The sequence below is a fragment of the Dermochelys coriacea genome, chromosome 19 (assembly GCF_009764565.3).
Source record: "Dermochelys coriacea isolate rDerCor1 chromosome 19, rDerCor1.pri.v4, whole genome shotgun sequence".
NCBI classification, from domain to species: Eukaryota; Metazoa; Chordata; order Testudines; family Dermochelyidae; genus Dermochelys; species Dermochelys coriacea.
In genome coordinates, this window is record NC_050086.2 from 12,755,484 (window position 1) to 12,774,836 (window position 19,353).

At 52.1% G+C, this 19,353-nt stretch overlaps 1 protein-coding gene across 7 annotated transcripts; it reads right to left on the minus strand.

Annotated features, from left to right (window-relative positions):
* Positions 1-229: 229 nt before the first annotated feature.
* On the minus strand, positions 230-19,117 carry TMEM200B (transmembrane protein 200B). 7 transcript variants are annotated; one of them, XM_043506182.1, is made up of 3 exons: positions 18,001-19,117; positions 4,530-4,689; positions 945-3,285 (listed from the first exon to the last, which is right to left on the minus strand). In XM_043506182.1, exons 2-3 carry the CDS (start codon positions 4,546-4,548, stop codon positions 1,925-1,927), a joined length of 1,380 nt encoding a protein of 459 aa, XP_043362117.1. In that variant the 5' UTR covers positions 4,549-4,689; positions 18,001-19,117; the 3' UTR covers positions 945-1,924. The 7 variants fall into 7 exon arrangements, with proteins under 7 accessions (XP_043362118.1, XP_043362117.1, XP_038233760.1 ...); XM_038377832.2 differs by lacking the exon at positions 18,001-19,117 and adding an exon at positions 6,744-7,950; XM_043506183.1 differs by lacking the exon at positions 4,530-4,689 and having other exon boundaries at positions 230-3,285; positions 18,001-19,113.
* Between the last annotated feature and the right edge of the window lie 236 nt (positions 19,118-19,353).

A 19,353-nucleotide genomic window follows, 5' to 3' on the forward strand; every position in this document is an offset into this window, starting at 1 on the left:
TGTGGACCTTCCCTGACCCACTCCTATTGCTTCTTCATGTTCAGCCAGGTGCCCTCCTCATTGAAACCAGACACACCAGAGATCCTGCCCAGGCCCCTTCTGCTGATGGCTCCTGTCGCTCCGACAGTGGCAGAGGAGACTTCACGGAGGAGACGGGTGCTGAAGGCAGCTGGCGAGCGTGACATAAGCATATTTTCATAAAGAATATGGAGTGTAATATGGATATGACACAACTAAGATATGTTTTATGCAAAATGGCTCATGTAAGGTGTCATTGGAAAGGTTACCATTTACTGAAGGTGATTATCCAATTTCTATGCATGTATCATTTTTGTATCTAAAGTTAAGAACATGGATTATGTAACAATTACAACTGGGTGTGTCTTGGGAAGACACCCTCCAGCCAACAGGCCATCAGGACGAAACAACAAGACTGAAGATACTAATCTCTCTCCTTCCTGGAAGGCCACAGCTGTGACAATACTAGATCAGGTGGTCTTGTCAGCTGATACTAAACATTATCTTGGACTTCTTGTAACTTTCCACTAAAAGGGGGGGTGTCAAGTTTGGGAAACAAAAGATTCCCACCTTACGTAATTCTTATTTAAGGGTGGGGAGGAAGGCAAAATGGGACTCTCCTTCACTACCTACCCAAGAAGAGGGACTGCTGAAAATACCTAAAGGGACAAAGGAACTAACCTGAAGGGAAAGGCGGGGAGTAAGTCCAGACTGAGACAGGGGTCCAATCTAGAAGAAGAAATAACTGGAACTGAGCTTAAGAAACTCTGCATCCTGCCTAAATTCAACATTTAGGTGAGAAATTACATTCTGTAACCTGTTTCTTTAGTGAATCAAGCTTAGTTTGTGTGTTTTGTTTTATTTGCTTAGTAATCTGCTTTGTTCTGTTTGCTAACCCTTATAACCACTTAAAAATCTACCTTTTATTATTAAACCCAGTTCATGCAATTTCTAACCGGGAGGGCACAAAGGGGTGCATATTTCTCTTCACATTGAGGGAGAGGGCGAATTTTTATGAGGGCGCTGTGCAGATTCTTCTATACAGAGCAAGACAATATAACTTTAGGTCTGCACTCCAAGAGAGGTAGGCACCTGAGTGCTAGGGCAAGTCTCTTAAGCTGAGTCTTCCCAGAGCTGATCTCAGTGTTTGTCTCTTTCTGCAGCTGGGTGTGGCCCTGCCTGTGTCTGTGCTGGAGGAGGCTTAATAGCCTGGCTCAGCAAGACAGGTTAAAGGGAGCCCAGGCTGGCAGAACAGGTGGGCTCAGCGGTATCCCAGCCCATCAAGTGGCATCTTGAAGGGGGGCAACCCGTGACCGCGAGCTTTGCAAAGACAGATGATGAAACATCGTGCAGGCAAAATGATTGACTCAGCATCTCGGTGGTGGTGGCAAGAGAACATTTAATAACCCTGACAGCCTTAATGTTCCATTGGCCAGTGAATTGCCTAGCGGAGTGGGGCGGTGCGGGGGGCCCCTCACTCACCTGCTGCCACAGCCCTTCTGGCTAATGAGGAGGAAAGGGGCCCCTGTGGCTTAGTAGCAGGGATCCCCACCCCACCTCCCCTTTCGGGGAGCGCTTGTCTAAGCCTGGGTTCCTCATGTAGCTCAGGGAGAGGGGGGCGTAAGGCAAGGCTGAGGCTGCCCATTGAAAAAAATAGAGCGACACCTCAGCATCAGGTGCCTCTGGGGAGGAGACATCTATCCCTTGAAGAGTCTCCCCTAAGGAGTAGCAGGCCTGTCCTGGCCTCAGTCAGCAGCACTGACCTCCCCACATCTCCACATTGGAACGTCTGCTTAAAAGAAGAACATGCCCAGCAGTCCCCCAGGTGAGGCAACGAAAAGACAGGAGGGTGTCCTGGCCGTGTCACCCATCCTCTGCCAAGTCAGACCCTTGAACCCGTCTCTGTTCACACCTCCTGGGTGCTGGGGCTGGTCTCGTCCGGGCCCTGCTGATCTGTCTGCTCCAATAGTCTGTCAGAGGACTCACCCGTGCTTTCCAGTTTGGCGTAGCCTACCACACTGATTTGGTCAAGTCTAGGCCAGCTCCTGTTCTTCCGGTCTTTGATGGGCGCCACCAGCAGCACGCCCGGCCTGCCAAGGTCCAGCGACTTGGAGTGACCTGGGTTGTGGAGCTGCACGTCTGAGCTGAATTCGTTCTCGGTGCTGTCTGGGTTCAGGTACGTCTCGCCCGCAGTGATGGATGGAGGCCCGCTGTCTATGTTAATAATGACATGGCCACCCTGGAGGTCTTCTCCTCTGGGGGAGACGTTGCCACCCCTGGGTGGGAGAGTCCATGAGAGCCGTGGTGCCTCATCTGGCCTCCCAGACAGGCTGATCTCCCCCTCATCGCCCATCCCCCGAGTTGCAGACGGCTTCTCAATGAGGCAGTTGTTCACCTGGATGACGGGAAGTGACCGGGCAGTGGCAGCCAAGGAAATTACCGACTCGGCCCCACGGGTGAAGGACAGATTGAGGTTCCCCTCCATGGAGTTGCCAGAGTCTGAGCGGACGCTGAGGAGGGACATAGAGTGGGAAATCCCCTTGTGATGGAGCAGCTGGGCCGTCGTCTGGAGCCTGTTATGCCTGTAGCAGTCAGCCCATTTGTTCCCGGGACTGGAACAGGATTGGAAGCCGCTGGAGGAGAGATCCACCTTGTAACAGCCCTCGACACACTCGGCATTGGCCTTGAGGAGGGGCAAGCTAGTCCTCCTCTGGCAGTACTTGTCCTCCTGGCTGAAGTCCTGGGCAAGGCCCAGGGTCATGGAGTAGAGGCCTTTCTGCATCAACAGGCGGGTCTCCATGTCCCTGTTCTCATACAGCATGGTGTTGGCGCAGATGACAATGAAGAGCCCGACGCCCATGATGACAGGGCCAATCAGCTTCAGCTTCTCGCTGTGAGGGAGGTAGCGGGCTTGGGCAGAGACCTTCACTTCTTTCTTCATGTCTCCTGTGCCGCTGGAGTTACCCAGCCTGGCCCCAGGCCCAGCTGCATGTGGGCCCCGGTGAGGCCAGTAGCCCACAACGGCGATTGTCATGCCGACCAAGACGACAGAGATGCCCACCATCACGAAGGCCCCCGATGGCGAGCGCATCCGGAGCTGCCCCTTCACGGCCACCTCGGTTGGCGACTTGCACCTGAGCTTGCGTCTGTGCCTCCGGGGAGGAGGGGCAGGTCCCAGGGGCTTCTTCTCCAGAGGATCCTGATTTCTCATGGCTCTGCTGGCTTTGGCGCTGCTGGCTGCCATGACATCCTCCTGGTCAGGTCTTTCTAGAGAGTGGGGGAGAAAAGAGATGAACAGAAGACATCACTAGCAGACAGTGAAGAGGAAGGGCTCTCAGCGGAGGAGCTGGGACTTGGTGGCTAATGCAACAGGCCTTCCCCTTCCCTTCTCTGCCTCCTGCCTACATCCTCCTAGAGGCATTTTTCTCCTTCCCACTCAGAAGCTAGACAACGGGTGGTGTCTTTCAAACACAAGCGCCTAGCCCATGCCCACACAAAGCAACGCACATCTGCCTGATGAATTAGTAAGACCGGTTGCACGTATGGTGGAAGAAAACAACGGTCCCCATCCCGAACCACTCTGCCAATGAAAGGGAGACTGAAAGGGAGACGAATGCTCATCTGTGCAGGTGCAAATGGCTCCCTGGACATGTCCCAGCACCGCAGGCAAACGTGAGGTTTCTTGGCCCAATTCCTAACAGGACAAACAAGCAGCCCTTGCTGTGACAACCTTCACACTTAAGCCATGGCGAGTAAGGACTCAGGCTTTCACCCTGTACTTTCCATTTCTATGGCACCTTTTAGGTAAGGATGTCGAAGGATCTTACACATATTAGCTTAGCCTCACAACATCTCTGGATGGTTGGTCTCATTATCCCAGTTTACAGCTGCAGAAACTGAGGCACGGAGCAGGGACGGCAAGTCTGTGTGCAACAATATCCAGATCTCCCAACTCCCAGCCCAGGGCCTTAGCAACAGAGCCATTCTTCAGGCAACAAGAAAAATATCTCCATTAAAACAAAACAAAAGTAGCAGAGGATCTTAGGAGGGTCACATTTATTCTCCAAACAAATTGTTTTTTTTAATGATCAGTGTTATTATTATTATTATTATTGACTGCCGCTGAGCCGGGAGTCTGATCACCAAGCTGTGAACTTCCATAACTCATGTGCTGCCATCATTAATGGTAATGACGTCCCCGTTCCAGACTCTGCCTGCAGCTCTAGTGAGGATGCTGGAAGCCAAGCAGAATCCGGCTCGGTTTTCCCCTGCAGTGTCATAGGGCTGACAGCAAGATCTTTGTCAAACTAAGCTGATGTCTCTTGAAAGAGGCACAGGGAGCAGATCAGGGCAGAGCCAGGGGTCTGGTTTATGGCCACACTTAAAACAACCCTCGCCATTAACGCCATGTGAGGGCTTCACAGACCCCATCAGTGGGTGAGAGAAAAAGCTCTTTTCTTATTACAGGGTCAGTGGCAGGAGAACTGAAATAACATAAAAGTCTGTCTTACTGATCCCTCTTTCTGCCATTTACTTCTTGTTCTTTGCACAGCTTGGGAAGCGGTTTGCTTTTTGCTCATAGTCGGCTGCATTTCCTCAGTGATCCTGCAAGAGCTCACGCTGTTGTGTTTGGGCTGCTAGCACTTCAGGGATTGGTTGATATAAAAAACCCTGTTTTTCAACGAAATGCAAGAGTCATAATGTAAGGCCAGGAGAGATTATTAGATCTAGTCTGACCTAGGAGAGAATATTCACCTCTTCTGGGGCAGGCAGGATTTGAACCTGCGATCACTTGCACATTAAGCATAGCACTTGTCTACTAAGCTACTGAGAAAGCAAGAAAATAAACAAACATACGGACAGTATATTTCTATTGGTATGTGCAGTAGGGAGCCAGGAGGGCAACTGCCAATATACCCCAAAGATACCACATGTGCAAAAAAATACCCTTCCAGAGCAGCACAGAGACAGATTTAGTTGGTGTTTGGTCCTGCTTTGAGCAGGGAGTTGGACCAGATGACCTCCTGAGGTCCCTTCAAACCCTGTTATTCTATATTCTAGATATAGAATATCAGGGTTTGAAGGGACCTCAGGAGGTCATCTGGTCCAACTCCCTGCTCAAAGCAGGACCAATCCCCAATTTTTGCCTCAAATCCCTAAATGGCCCCCCTCAAGGATTGAACTCACAACCCGGGGTTTAGCAGGCCAATGCTCAAACCACGGCTTGCTCTGGAAGAGTATTTTTCTTGCACATGTGGTACCTTTGGGGTATATTGGCAGTTGCCCTTCTGGCTCCCTACTGCATATTTTGTGATTCTAGGGCGTTCCCCTCAGCGTAGAGCAAAGACACGGGTTGGCTGTACTTGGCACGCACAGAACGGTTAGCCACGTCTGAGTGGCTTTTCTCCCACGGAGATACAGCATGTGCATTACTCTGCAAGTCTTTGTTAAATATGCAGGAGTAGAGCCTGTTCTCCCACAATGCACCGATATAAGCACGCAGTGCGTAGATGTGGACGCGCCACGGTGCTAGGGCAGCAAAATTACAGCATGGACCCAGCCTGAGTTGTGTTCCTCATAACGGGTTAAAGTGACCATGCCTCTAAATCATAACTGTCGATATAGCACAGACCAACTCAGACCAACTCGCAGTCTTCCCCTGCAGAGTTGGGAACCCAGTCACTACAGCACAGGGATTCGCGCACCACAGCCAGAAAGAAAAATTGATTAGAAACTAAAAACACACACAAGGAAGGAAGGAAGGCGACCTGCCTAATTTCACTGCCTAATTTGAGTGAAGCAAAAAGCCAGCGAACAGCATAACCAATGGAAAGCAAATGAGATGCTAAAGTTCTTCCAATTTTAATCATCTGAAGGCATTATTAGTATCAGAGGGAAGGAATTAAATATACAAAGCTTCATGATGACAGTGTGTTCCTGGCACAGGGCTGTCAAGCTATGACAATTTGAATGAGGGAGATTTAAAGGAAAAAAACCAACAAAACCCACAGCCTACTGATGAGTGAGTTTTTAAATCTGCCTTTGAAACATACTGCTAAAGCCTCCATCACATGGGGAAAGGCATTATAAAGGTTGCCTTAACAGCCACCTAAAGTGATGGAGTCAGCCCCAAAATGAGCGAGATTTTCTCCCTTAAAACTGTCTGCTACCAAATGCAGTTACCAAGCATTTTAAATCTTTCCTAATACTTCTTAAGATTACACAAAGTAAAACTATTTCCCCATGTTATTTCTCCCCCCCCACCCCATCCCCCACTGTTCCTCAGAAGTTCTTGTTAACTGCTGGAAATGGCCCACCTTAATTATCACCACAAAAGGTTTTCCTCCTTCCCCTCCCACCCCCCCACTTCCGGCTGGTAATAGCTCATCTTAAGTGATCACTCTCCTTACAGTGTGTATGATAAAACCCATTATTTCATGTTCTCTATGTGTGTGTATATAAATCTCCCCACTGTATTTTCCACTGAATGCATCCGATGAAGTGAGCTGTAGCTCACGAAAGCTTATGCTCTAATAAATTTGTTAATCTCTAAGGTGCCACAAGTCCTCCTTTTCTTTTTGCGAATACAGACTAACACGGCTGCTACTCTGAAACTTCTTAAGATTACATTTGTTTCTCTTCAGTGTGCTGTTGTTTATATTGTGTTGTCTCCAGCCCTCTGTGGAGAGCAACTAACCTCAATTACAATCTTAGATTTGACCTACCTTTAAAAAGCTACATTAAAAACTTTTAAATGTCCTGCTGACAATTCCAAACTCCGTGGATTTTGCAAAGCCTCTTTGATGCTGCTGTAAACTTTGGCTGTTGTCGGGTCGAGTGAAATCCACTCCCCAGAGCGCAGTCCATTCCCTGCAGTTGCAGGGAAGAGGATTCTTGTAAATTTCACACACAGTCTTACCATTAAAGCACACAATAGGCTGGTCCTATTTTTGGCTGCCAGTCTCTTTAAACCTAATTCCCTTCCTATCTCATTTAGCTTCCCCTAAAGCACCACGTTACCCTGCAGAGCGAAGCAAAGACCCAGCTGCTTTTCAAGGCAACCATCTATAATTGCTTGGGGACTAACAAGCATCACACCCAATTGACTCTCATTCCAAGAGTCATCTGTCAGTCAAACTTAAGTTTACCTGTGTCCCACACAGCCCGGCTGTTATTCTCACCCTTCAGTACTGGAAATGACCTGTGTCAAAAGTGCCTGCTCACACAGCCGGAGCTGTTAAAAATAAAGATGACAATTGTGTAAGATGGCACCTTTTGGTTTGACGTGCCCGGCTCTGCTGCTATGCCCTCTACTCGTCTGAGCCACGATCTGCTACTTACCCTCTGGTTTCCTCAGGCAAGACCCGATTCGAAGCCTGCTGAATTCACGGGCTTTGGATCAGGCCCACAGCATCTCTTGTGCAGCACGCACAATGGATGGAGCCAGCAGCTAGTTGTGAAAAGGGCAAGTGAGCTAGTGGACTTCTGTGCGATGAACTGGGGTTCATCTGGTGCTGGCAAGAAAAGCCAGCAGGCCTCTGGTCACTCCAGACCAGGATCACACAGGCCGTGCGAGCTTCCTTCCCTGCCACACGACTGTGCCTCCACTCTGAGTGGGAGGTGCTGGTTGTCCAGGTGGACAGGGAGTTGATTCTCCACGATCTGCTCAGTCTTTGGCTTCTCTGCACAGCCCTCCAACCAGGCAGCCAACCAGGCAGGGGAGTTCTGGAGCGCTCCGTGGTGGGGTGGGCGAGTGCTGATCAGAAGAGGGTGTGTTGCGTTTAAAGGGGCACTGCCCAGTTTGGTTGGCCTCCCTGAACAGTCTCAATCATTTTATTCTCCGATGCCCGAAAGGCTGTTTGTCCTGCAAATGATCACTGCACATGGCATTTCAGGATAAGCAAGAAACAACTCGCCCTGCCCCAAAATTTCTTCACGTGACATTCTCCCCCACCCACAATGCCCTCCCCTGAGCATAGATGGTACCACACAAAGCGGTGTGTTTTTAGAAGTTGAAGCATTTAATACTCCTTGCTAGAGATGGCTGTTCCCAGACCTCGGCCCCATTATTGTTATTAATAGAATCCCCCAGGGTTACATAAGCTTCTTTAAAAAAAAAAGAATCCAGCGTTGTCATCAGATTCTAAAACTCCCAGACACTGTCACTCGAGTTAATTGATTAATTCGATATTTTAGCAGGAACACAAAACCCCACTATGTGTAGAGACTGAAGCCCTCTCTGTTCTGTGTGGGCATTTGAGACCCTACTGCACTCCCTGTAAAAGAGGGGAGTTTGCCCCAGTGTCACTGATGAAAGATGCCCCATCCCTCCTGAAGTGCAGTTTGCTGTATAGCTTATTGGCTGCTGCCTGCCACCCCAGAGGTGGCTGCATTTCAGCAGAGCTGAACGTCTGCAGTTTGGGAAGGTTTTGGGGATCCCATGGGATGAAAGATGCTACAGAAATGGCATTAGCACTGTAGTGCGAGACAGCAGCTCAGCTCCTAGACTGGGAGTTTGGATGTTAAGCTTCCAATCCCTGCAATGAGCCTTTCATTAAAACTCATTCAACTCGTGCTAGGACCAGCACCACAGGCCTGGGTTGGCAAAGCACTACACAAAGGCGTATTAGTTTTGGCAGCATCCCTCTGGCTTGCTCGGCAGTATAGAATGAGCCCAGCATGCTGGAAGGAGATGCTTCTCTTCCACCCTTCCATAGCATCATCCATCCAATGAGCCCAAAGCCTCCCAGGTGCTCACCTCATGAGCCAGGACAGTATCCTGAGCCATGTTCTACAGATGGGGGCACAGACTCACCGAAGCCTCCCAGCGAGTCAGCAGCAGTGCTGGGAAAGGAACCCAGATCCCCGGAACCCCTCTCCTGTTAGTTACCCACGAGAAGCAGAGACAAAAGGATGGAGAAAGTGTTGTCTAGTGGCTAGTGCACTGGACCAGGAGTTAGGAAACCTAGGTTCTATTCCTGGCTCTGCCTGTGGCCTGCCAGGTGACCTGGGGCAAGTCACTGCCTCTCTCTGTGTCTCAATTTCCCTGTCTATAAAATGGGGATAACGAAACTGACGACCTTTGTAAAGGGCTTTGAAATCTACTGATGACAAGAATTAGGTATTATCATAGGACATTCCCCACAAGAAGAGCCTCAGTCCTGCCGGCAGTATTTAACCCAATCCCCTGCTCCAAACACTACACTTTGGGTGAGCAACCTGGGGAATCCAATCCCTGCTAGTTGGGGAAGGGCGGCCCTGGTTTTCCTCGGCACTTCTGAAGGCGCAGTCAGGAGAGTGGCTATGCCAGCTCCTGGATCCAGGCTTGCTGCTGTGTGAGAAGAGGCTCTAGGGAGCCCCTGGTTAAAGTTCCAGACAGAAGTAAGGCCTGAAGCGAGTTCCTTCCTTTCGCTGCAGTTCACCCCTGGGTGCTCCTGCCAGGCACGGCTCATCCCTGAGGCTCGTAACACCGTTTCGCAAAAGGGAAGGGTTTTTCTTTGGCCTTTGGAATGGATGAGATTGCACCAAACAGCCACGTATGAAGCAAAACTTTCCTGGGGCAAGATATAGTCTCACAGCCTCCTTTCAAAACCTTCCCCCTGATCCAGACCACACAAGCCGAGTGCTGGGCCATGCCACCCCCACGCTCAGCTGATTCTTCAAGAACAGGGTCTGTTATGTTTCCAGCAAAGTGCCGCTCACATGTGAGCTTGTTTGCTCTGTGCAGCTGCCTCCCTCCTTGGCTGGAGTGCTATAAGAAGCCATTAAAGCAGATGCCCCAGTTTCTCTACTTTGCAGCTCATGCCCCCCCAAAACACTGGAATGGTCACAGGCTCCAGAAGGGGGTTTTCAGAGGAACTCCCTGTTAGAACAGCCCTGGCTAATCTGCAGTGACTCACCTGCAGCAGGCAGCTTTCTCCTGTACCCAGGCCCTGGAGCCCAGATGGGATACAGTGCTGCTGAACCAGAGTATCGCTATTCCTCGACTGATGCACCGTCACCAGTGAATCCTCTCAGTATCCCTGTGAAATCTGCTTTCCAAAGTAGCCTGCTACAGCGACTCCTTCATGTACAGCAGGCAAAACAGTTGCTCGCTCCTGGACAGCAAGAGATGCCCGAGGAATGTCGGTATCTTCAGAGAATGCTATAGGACAGGAAGCCTGGACCTCTGCCTTCCTTGGGGAGAGGAGAAAAATTCCTGGTGCTGATGCCCTACGTGGAATGGACCCGACCTAGGGGCCCTCTGGCAACCAGATGCTCACACTCTTTCTGGACACACAGCCCAATACCATCCTGGGGACCACTTCCTTGCAAGCCAATTGTCACATCCTCCCATATGCCCCACGTGGCAGTCCCAGGCCCACATGCAACTTGGGTTCTCAGCACTGCCAGCTCTCACCATGTCTGATGTTTTGCTTAAAGATGCAGGCAGCTCCTGGATAGGACTGATTGCATGAGCAATTGTGATTGTGGAGGAAGTGACCTCAGTGCACCTTAAAGGCTCAAAACACCAAAAAAAAACCCAACCCACACGATGGCAAATAAAAAGCCCCCCACATTTATTATTAGTTTTTAAATTCACGTGGTTTTCTGGGGGGAACTCATGCTTTGTGAACTTTGGGGGTTTACAGTACTGAGGACACAAACTTGTAGGAGCTAAAAGGTGGGTGCATTTTAAATCGCTCTGTCAGGCTGGGCGAGCAGGAGAACAAACAGCTAGAGGTTTGGAGGGGAGGGAGACGAGGAGACTGGATCTGATGGAGTGAGGTCTCAGAAGGAGCAGAAGGAGGGAGTTGGTCTCAGAAGGAGCTCTCATGCCGAGTTAGCTGCAAGGCAGTGCCCAAGCACAGCTCAGAGCCGGATCTCTAGAAGTGGGTGTCTAGGTCTCTCTTTGCAACGCAGCTGTGCAATAGCCCGGCCTGGGCAAGGCTAGGAGACAGCGTTCAGCAGCGCGGTTCTGGTTCTAGTTCCCGCTCAGGCCTCATTAGCACCGAGCGCGCCAGAGTTCAATTCCTGGCTCTGCCATTGTCCTCGTCTGTGGCTTTAGGCAAGTCGCCTGCAATCTGCTTTGTGCTCTAGGGGCCAAGCAGGGTGAGGCGGAGCAGCGCAGGGCCGATGCAGCGTGCCGTGGGAGTGCTGAACACTGAACAAATGCTACAAAGATCAGCCCCTTTGACTGGAACGAATGCAATATCACTTTTCTGATGCATGTGACTCAAGAGACCTGGTCTGTTACAGGCAGCGCCCTTCCAACCCCATTAGCTGGAACAGCACCTGAGCGCCACACTCCAGAGCACAATTGAACCCTTGTCTTACCAAGACAAGCAGAGGAGAAGGTACCACTGCATTAGGTCTCACCCGGGGCCCACTCTGCGCCTCATCAAAGTCAATGGAGGTGGAGCTCAAGGCTGCATCATGGGAGCAAGAGCTGAGCTCCCCCATGCCAACACCTCTGAGAGAGGAACTGATGACAATCCCAAGCAGTGATGCCAGGCAGCAAAAAACTTCACATGGCCCTGGAAGCCCCAGCCCCCATCCAGCCACAGCGCTCCCTCCACCACTGTGCTGTCACCCACGTGGGCAAGGCATCCAAGACACGACTGCTGGGAGGGGCCAAGCAGCACTGCTCCGGCTGGAACAATCATCCCCGGAATCACCTCCCACCACAGAAGGAGATGGGGAATCATAATTACAGTCTGCACCAATATATGATGGTTAAAAATAACTCCCTTTCAGTGTAACCTTCCAGCGCCACCCATGCCCAGGGGGCAAAGAGGAGATGCTCCCAGAGCCTTCTGCCATGTGCAAGAGCCGCACTGCCCCCTTCCTCCATCCTTAGCTTTGCTTTGATCTCTTGGTCAGTCTCCCCTTTAATATCTGAATTGTTGGACTCAGGTCCCTGGGAGGCTGGAGGCTGCTCGTTCCTCCCAGGACAAGGACAGCAGGGGCAGTGGCAGAGTTCAGCCATGATGCCCAACATCAAAGGGACCACGTCTGGGGGCTGAGCTCCCGCTCCATGGCCCATTCAGCCCCTGGCTGTGCCAGGAAGTTGACCAACGGGGTCACTTAGTGCTAACTGTGATAGTGGATTCTGTGATGGGATTGGGTCCATAATGACCCAGAACAGTTAGCTCCCCCCCGACCGCTGGTGTGAAATGAATCAGAGGGCTCGAGTCCGTGCCCAGTGCACTGGCGTTCACATCACAAGAACCTCACCAGAGTTGGCAGGAATTAGCCATCTCTGCAGAAAAGCCAGGGGACCCCCCCCCTCCCCCTGACGGATGCTCATTTCAGATGGGGACAGAGTACACAGTGGCAAGGTATAGGGCGTGAGGAGGCCTCCCCTGGTCTGGGGCTCACTAAAGCATTTTCAGCCCATCAACAATAAAGTCACGAAGAGCAAGGTTATGCACTAAAAGGCTGCCCGGGGAGGGTGTGACCACCACTCTGCCATGCACTGGGGGGGCCCTGCCTCGTTCTGCTTCTGAGGGAACAGTGTCCAGCAAGAAACGCCAGTAGCTCTGCCAGAGCATAGAAGCTCTGGTGCTGCCGCCACCCCCTCTGGGCAGATACGAACTTGAGGCAGCTGCTGGGCTTCCCTGTTGAAATGTCTTTGAGAACAGGCCAGCAACAGGCTAACACTCAGAGCCTACTGCCAGGGCAAGGGGTGCTGCATACAGGGCTGCTTAGGACGAGGGCGAAGGGCCCCCCACTGGGCTGCAAATGGACAATCCCCAGCAGCAATTGGGCAGCAGCAGGTCCCATCTCAGCCTTCAGCATCATTTAGGGACTCTGGGGAGCTAGACCTGGCCCCTGAGCCAGAGAAAGGAATCGGCAGGGAAGGCAGTGGAAGCAGGCTGGGAAGTGGGTTCACACCCTCTCCCATCTCAGAGACATGTTCGAGTCCCCCAGGCGCACCCCCGGTGCGAGACTCAAAGCCCAGGGTGAGTAGCAGAAGCCCCTGTTCCCTTCCTGGGCTCTGCAGTGTAGCAGAGCTGGAAGGCTCAGGGCAACCTCTCTGCTAGAAGGAAGCGCTCACGGCACAGACAGGAGCCCAGGACAGAGCCACAGGCCTGGAGTGGACTGGCGAGGAGGGGTGAAGGCCAGGCATGAGAGGGGTTGGCAGGTAGCGTGACAAGCCACTGAGAGCATGTGAGGGGATCGACCCCATCCTGGAAGCCGCAGGGGGGGAAGTGAAGAAAATAGAAGCTGGTGAAATGCAACATGGCTGGAGCCACCGAACGAGACCCACTAAAACCCCAGCCAGAGCTATATGGGCTTCTATTTCTGGGCCCCTAGTGCTGGAGAGAAGGAAAGTGACATGAAGGCCAGAGGAAGCTTCCAGGTGCAGAGCAGGGCAAGCAGGGAAGTTCAGTTAGGAAGCCCTGGTGCTGGTTCTCCAGCAGGCACTAGCCCGATGCTGCCATGTTCCGTTCCCAACGCAGCAGGGGGATGGTTGGAATGGAAAACACCCACCTTGTTCCATACAGTTCATTGCCCCTTCCCGCTTTGAGCAAAGCGCCCTTGGGCCCTACACTTCTTAACAGCATCTCCTTACTTGTCATCCCCCATCCCACTCCATGCCTCAGCTCCCTGCTCCAGCCACCTTGCCCCACAGCCAGAGCCCAACCTCCAGCGAGCTCACTAGGATGAATGTTTGAACAGCAAGCCAGGCTGCCGAGAGACTGGGGAATCAGCTGAGACTCATCAGCTTAGTGATTTCAGGCTTGCTCTTTGCTCCCGAGTAGCCCTGCGCACTGGCTTCAGTAGCGCTGCTCCCGTGAGTAAGGGTTACCAGTCCACAGGATCTTGTGCTTGTGCTGGTCTTTCCACTCATCTCTTCTGAGTCTTTTAGCCGAGAAGTTAGGAACAAAAGAGACCTCCCAGAACTGGTGCTGGATTGCTCCCTGCAGTCTGTATTTCCCAGAGCTTTGTCTAGTCCAGCCTCAAATGACTCAAGCAATGGGGCAGAGTCCTCTGTAGCCTGCCGGAGCTCACTGATTGGACATTTTGGCTGGTATCCAACCTAGATTTTCCTCTGCTCAATTTCCCCTGCTAATCTCAGCGATGCCTCCTTGCCCTAAATAATGCCTCTGCCCACTTGGCTTTTGCACCCGTCACAGCTACTGCACCATCCCTTTTTCCATCATCATTAGACTGCTTCCATTTCTTCCCGTGGATAAAGAGTTCAGCTGCCAAGCCCAGAAGGAAATAAAATGGGCAACGTGGGGAATAAGGACGGGGGTCTTTATGGGTTTTATCCCCCCGCAGAAGCCAAGCCTGTTTAATTGCTCACTGCCCATTATTATCCTTAGGGCTGCCACTTTCTTGGCTTCCTCCCTCGGGTAAAGTCTGTGTGTCATGACAATTGCGATATTTGCAGCGAGCCATCAGCATACCCCAATGTAGTGTCACCTTGTGATGAAATTCCCATTAGCCTCCAAACTAATGGAGGACTATTAATTAAATCACAAGTAAGTAGATTTTTTCCAGCGCCTTTCACACAAGGATCTAACGGGCTTTACAAGTGCAAACATGAACTCTAACAGCCAGAGCCTGGGAGAAACAAAAGCATTATCCCCATTTCACAGACAGGTAAACTGAGCCCCAGAGAGTTGGGACTAGGACTCAGGAGTCCCAGTGGCCAATCCCCTGGCCTAATCATGGGGCTCTGCCTTCCTCTGGATGTCTGCCAAGCTTAAAGCAGGAGAGAGCAGGACAGATCTCCTCAAATCTGGTACAATTGATATCAGTCAGGACTTATGGCCGCTCAACTCCCCATACAGGAGCCAGGAAGAGGGTTAGCACCCACTGAAGGCTGGGGAAGCTCCAAGCAACACAGGCTAGCAGCATTGGCTGTCTTCCTTCAGGGTGATGCAGGTAGGAAACAGCTACTAGCACTGGGGGGTTTCAAAATGTATTTGCACAGAGGCATTCAATGCCGAAAGGACCCATGTGCATCAAACACTCTGCAAGACATTGGGAGCCTGGTGCCCAGGTCTGTCCTAAATTGCCACGTATTTGGGCCTGATCCTGTGTGGTGCTGAGTGCTCTCAACGCTGGTGCGGGATGGAGGACCTGATGCCAATCTCTTGAAATAGGGCCTTAAAAATCCACCTATCCCAGCCCCTGCGGAAGAACAACCTCTGCAAGGGTCCTGCAGCCAGAAAGGGGGTGACACTGGCGCAGCAGTCTGCCAGCATGTCCTGAGCACCCCTGTTTTATTCTACTGCTGGGTCATTTCAGCAGCTGTTACCCCAGCCTGTCCCGCGCGTCAGGAGAGGCCCATGCGTGGGAAGTTTACATGCAAAACAATCCCCGTTCAGGTGATGGGTTCAGAACAGGGCTTGCAGCTGTAAGAATCAGAGCTTGTATCTAAAATACCACATGCATTGAATACCACATGTTGTTCATGCATCGCAGTGTAGCTCTTCATCCTGAAGTTGCCCTGCGCTCCCGGACACATCAGCTCCTTCCAACCCTGCAGCCACTAACCAGGCCCTGAATATTATGCTGGCCCGAGCAGCTGCCTGTTCTGCCCAGCTGGAGGGCCGGGAACCGACTGGGCTATTTTATTTGGCTGTATTTTCAGGTTGAATGACCCAGAGCCAGCTGTAGGCGCTACCAGGCTCGTCACAGCACTGTAAAAGTCAACTAAGGGCCAGCAGCATAAAGGAGTTTGCTTTGGGAGGGAGCATGGTCTGGTGGTTAGAGTAGGGGACAGGGAATTCAGGACTCCTGGGTTCTGTCACCAATTCACTCGAGGATCATATGCAAGATTTCAGAGTAGCAGCCGTGTTAGTCTGTATTCCCAAAAAGAAAAGGAGTACTTGTGGCACCTTAGAGACTAAAATTTATTTGAGCATAAGCTTTCGTGAGCTGTAGCTCACGAAAGCTTATGCTAAAATAAATCTTAGTCTCAAAGGTGCCACAAGTACTCCTTTTCTTTTTGATCAGATGCAAGGCACTCATGGCTCAATTTTCACAGGTACTCATCAGACTCTCAACCAGGATGAAGGGAACAAACAGACTGGAGCAGGCAAGGACTAGCAGGAAAGAACCAAAGAGCAGAGTGACCCAGAAAGATCAGAGCTGTGGACAAGGCAGGCAGTGGAGGGGAGCCTGGGTTCTATACAGGGAAAGCTTTACACCCAGAGAGCAGTGACCTAGCCCTCCTGGATTGTTCCCAGTAGTAAATTCACCCTGGCTTCTTTGGGATTTATACTACATGGGGTTTATTCCTTACTACCCCTAACAGAGATGTGCAGAAGCATCCAGCTGATTGCTAATTACAAAGCCTGCTTCAGGCAGATTTGTTCTGCTAATTACACTAATCACCATGGCTGGGAACTGAACTACAATCTGTCACACGTGGGTCAAGCCAGTTAGATGGCCACATAACTCATTACAGGTTTCTTAGAAAGGGTTTCTCATCTAGTTGTCTCTACTCTGGCCCACTGCCCAACATGGGCTAAGGTTGCACTTCTCTGGGCAGATTCTGAAAGGATACCAGCATGGCTCATTGTTTTAAAGGATGCAAACAATGAATAAATCCTACCTCAAGAGAACAGTATATTCACATTCTAAGCTCAGGGTGTTTTTTTTAAGCTCCTTCACCTAATTGAAGGGGACAGAGTGGGCCAATAGCAGCCTTTCCTGTAAAAATTCCTACTCACTGGAAGTGGCATGGGGGTCTCAGAGTTGCCAAGAGTGGGAAATGGGAGGGGTAGCTCAGTGGTTTGAGCCTTGGCTTCAAACCCAGGGTTGCGAGTTCAATCCTTGAGGGGGCCATTTAGGGAATCTAGGGCAAAAATTGGGGATTGGTCCTGCTTTGAGCAGGGGGTTGGACTCGATGACCTCTCCTGAGGTCCCTTCCAACCCTGAGTTTCTATGAAATGTACATACCAACATAGTTAGTGAATGATCCAGCAAAAAGAAGTCACAGAAAAAACACATGGACTGCAATTTTCAAGAAATTGGCTGAGTGCTCAGCTCCCATTGACTTTGGTCCCTTAGGCATCTTTGGGGATTCCAGCAATAGAGAGGAAGATAAAAGCTGCTCTATGGGGCTAGTTAGTTATTGAACGTACATAGCCGGGGAAGAGATACCAGGGGTGGATTTCTTCCCTAGTGCAGCCAAGACCACAGAAGAGGATTTAGAAGTCAGGCTGGTATTACTGAATAGCATCTTGGAACACAACCCCCCCTTGCTCCCTCTCCACCTCTTACCCCAGCTCCCCTGTGACTGTCCATGCAAAGTCCCCGCCATTGGCAGTTCCATGATATTGTTCCTTTAAATACAGTATGGGGACAGAGCCTTGGCCAAGGGTGTCTCACCCCAGCACAGACACAACTAAATGCTACAAGCACTATTGCATTTCCCCCAGCCCTGACACACCTCTTAGCTTCAGAGAATGCAGATTTATGAACAGGAGTTTAACCCACCTTTAGGTCAATGCATGAGAGATTGGGATTTTAGCCTCTGCAGCCCGATTCCCTCTCTGTCCCTTCCTGGCCCCCTTGAAGATTGATCCTGTGGTTTCTGTGCAAAGGGCCGGCCGGAGTCTTTCTCCAGCAGTTCTCGGATTCGAAATCTCCAACAGCCTCCTAGCCATGGACTAGATCAGCCTCCCTAGATCCTCTATCTCTCTTTTCAGCCAAAATCTGCCTCCAGGATCCAGCAGCATGTAAACACTCTGGGATTTGCCCTGGGGGAGCCTTCCCGCTGTAGTTTGCACGTAGGCTATGACAACCAACTATTTACATGTGTGTTTCCCCTTCCCCACCCACCCGCAGCACACTTCTAGGAATTTCAGCGCTGACCCAGTGGAGTTTGTCCAGGAAGTTTCTCCCCTGGGGGGCGAAGGAGGTTTGACTTGAATCCCCCCCCCCACCACACACACACACACACACACACACTTTACAAGACTAACTGTTGGGTTTTTTAAACGTGCTAATCACCAGCTGAAGTCAGTCACCTACCAGCTGCGGCGGAGCCTCCCCCAGCGCGCCGAGTCCGCTGCTCTCCCCATGCGAGGCGTTTCCAAAGCCGGGCGGAGGAGCGCGGCGAATCGCCAGCTGCGGGAAACCTGAGGCCGGGGACCAGCCGCCTGTCCCCGGGAGGAAGTTTCTGCGCTCTCGGGGAGGCCGGACGAAGGCGCAGGGACAAGAGGCAGCAACAAGCCGACGCGGCCCCGGCACTCACCCCCCTGGCCCAGCTCGGCCACTTTCGGGGCGCCGGGGTGGGCCCAGTCCTGCCGGCGGAGTGCAGGGCCCCGCCCGGCCGCTGCCACTTGGGGCGGGGATGCTCAGCCCACACGGGAGTGGGAGGGGAAGGGTCACGTCTCTCCACCCCGCCTTGCGGCCGGCGGAAAGGGGCAGGCAGCGCCCGGCACAGGAGGTGGCCCCGGGTCACTCACTCCACAGCCAGACGCGCGGCGGCGCCAGGGGCCCAAGGGAGCCGGAGCGCCCGGCCCAGGCACTGACCTCTCCGCGCTGCCACCCCGACCCCCTGCGGGCAGTTACCGCCTCGGTGCTCCGCGCTGCCCCGCTGCGGGGCGCGCCCGGGCCCCGCGGCTGCGGCTGCGGCTGCGGCTGCTCCCGCCCCCGGAGCCCAGGCTCCATGCTGTGCCCCCTAGAGGCGCCTCCGGCTGTGGGACGCAGCGGCTGCGGGGGGCACAAGCCCGGGCGCACGGGTCCATCCTCTCCGCCCTGCTGCGTGCGTGGAGCGGCTGCTCCCCAGCTAGGGCGTCTCAGCGCCCCCCACCTGCCCGGGATCTCCTCCCCTTAATCCTCCGCTGGCCTCCTTTTAAAGCCTGGCTTCCCCCGCTCCTCTCCCTTGTCTTCCGCCGTTCTTCCCTCGGGCGCACACATTCCCTCTCCCGCTTCCCCCCCTTGCTGGTCTCGGGTTTCTCCCCATCCTCCCCTCACGGCCCTGCTGCCTTGGGAGATTTCTTCGGTGGCTTTTTTTTCTTTTCTTTTCTTCTTCTTTCTTTGAAAAAAAAAAATCTGCACCATAAAGTGACAGAAATAAAAATGAAAAAGACTCCCGGCCCCCCAGCCCTCAGTTGCTTTGCAAGATAGTCTCTGATTTCCTCGCACAGGGGTTTAGAAGGAGAGGGGGGAAAACCAGAGCGCCCTTTTTGGATGAAACTCGGACTGGTTCTTAGCACCGGAGCGGGGGGATTAATTAAAAATCAGTGTGGGAACAGGTTTAAAAATACATAGAGGCGGATGGGGAAGGCTGAGGACATTCTCCCCTTAGATAGTAACAAGTTTAAGATGAGTCAAAGGGGGATAAAAGAAAAAAGTGCTTTGGATTCTTGCCAGCTGGCA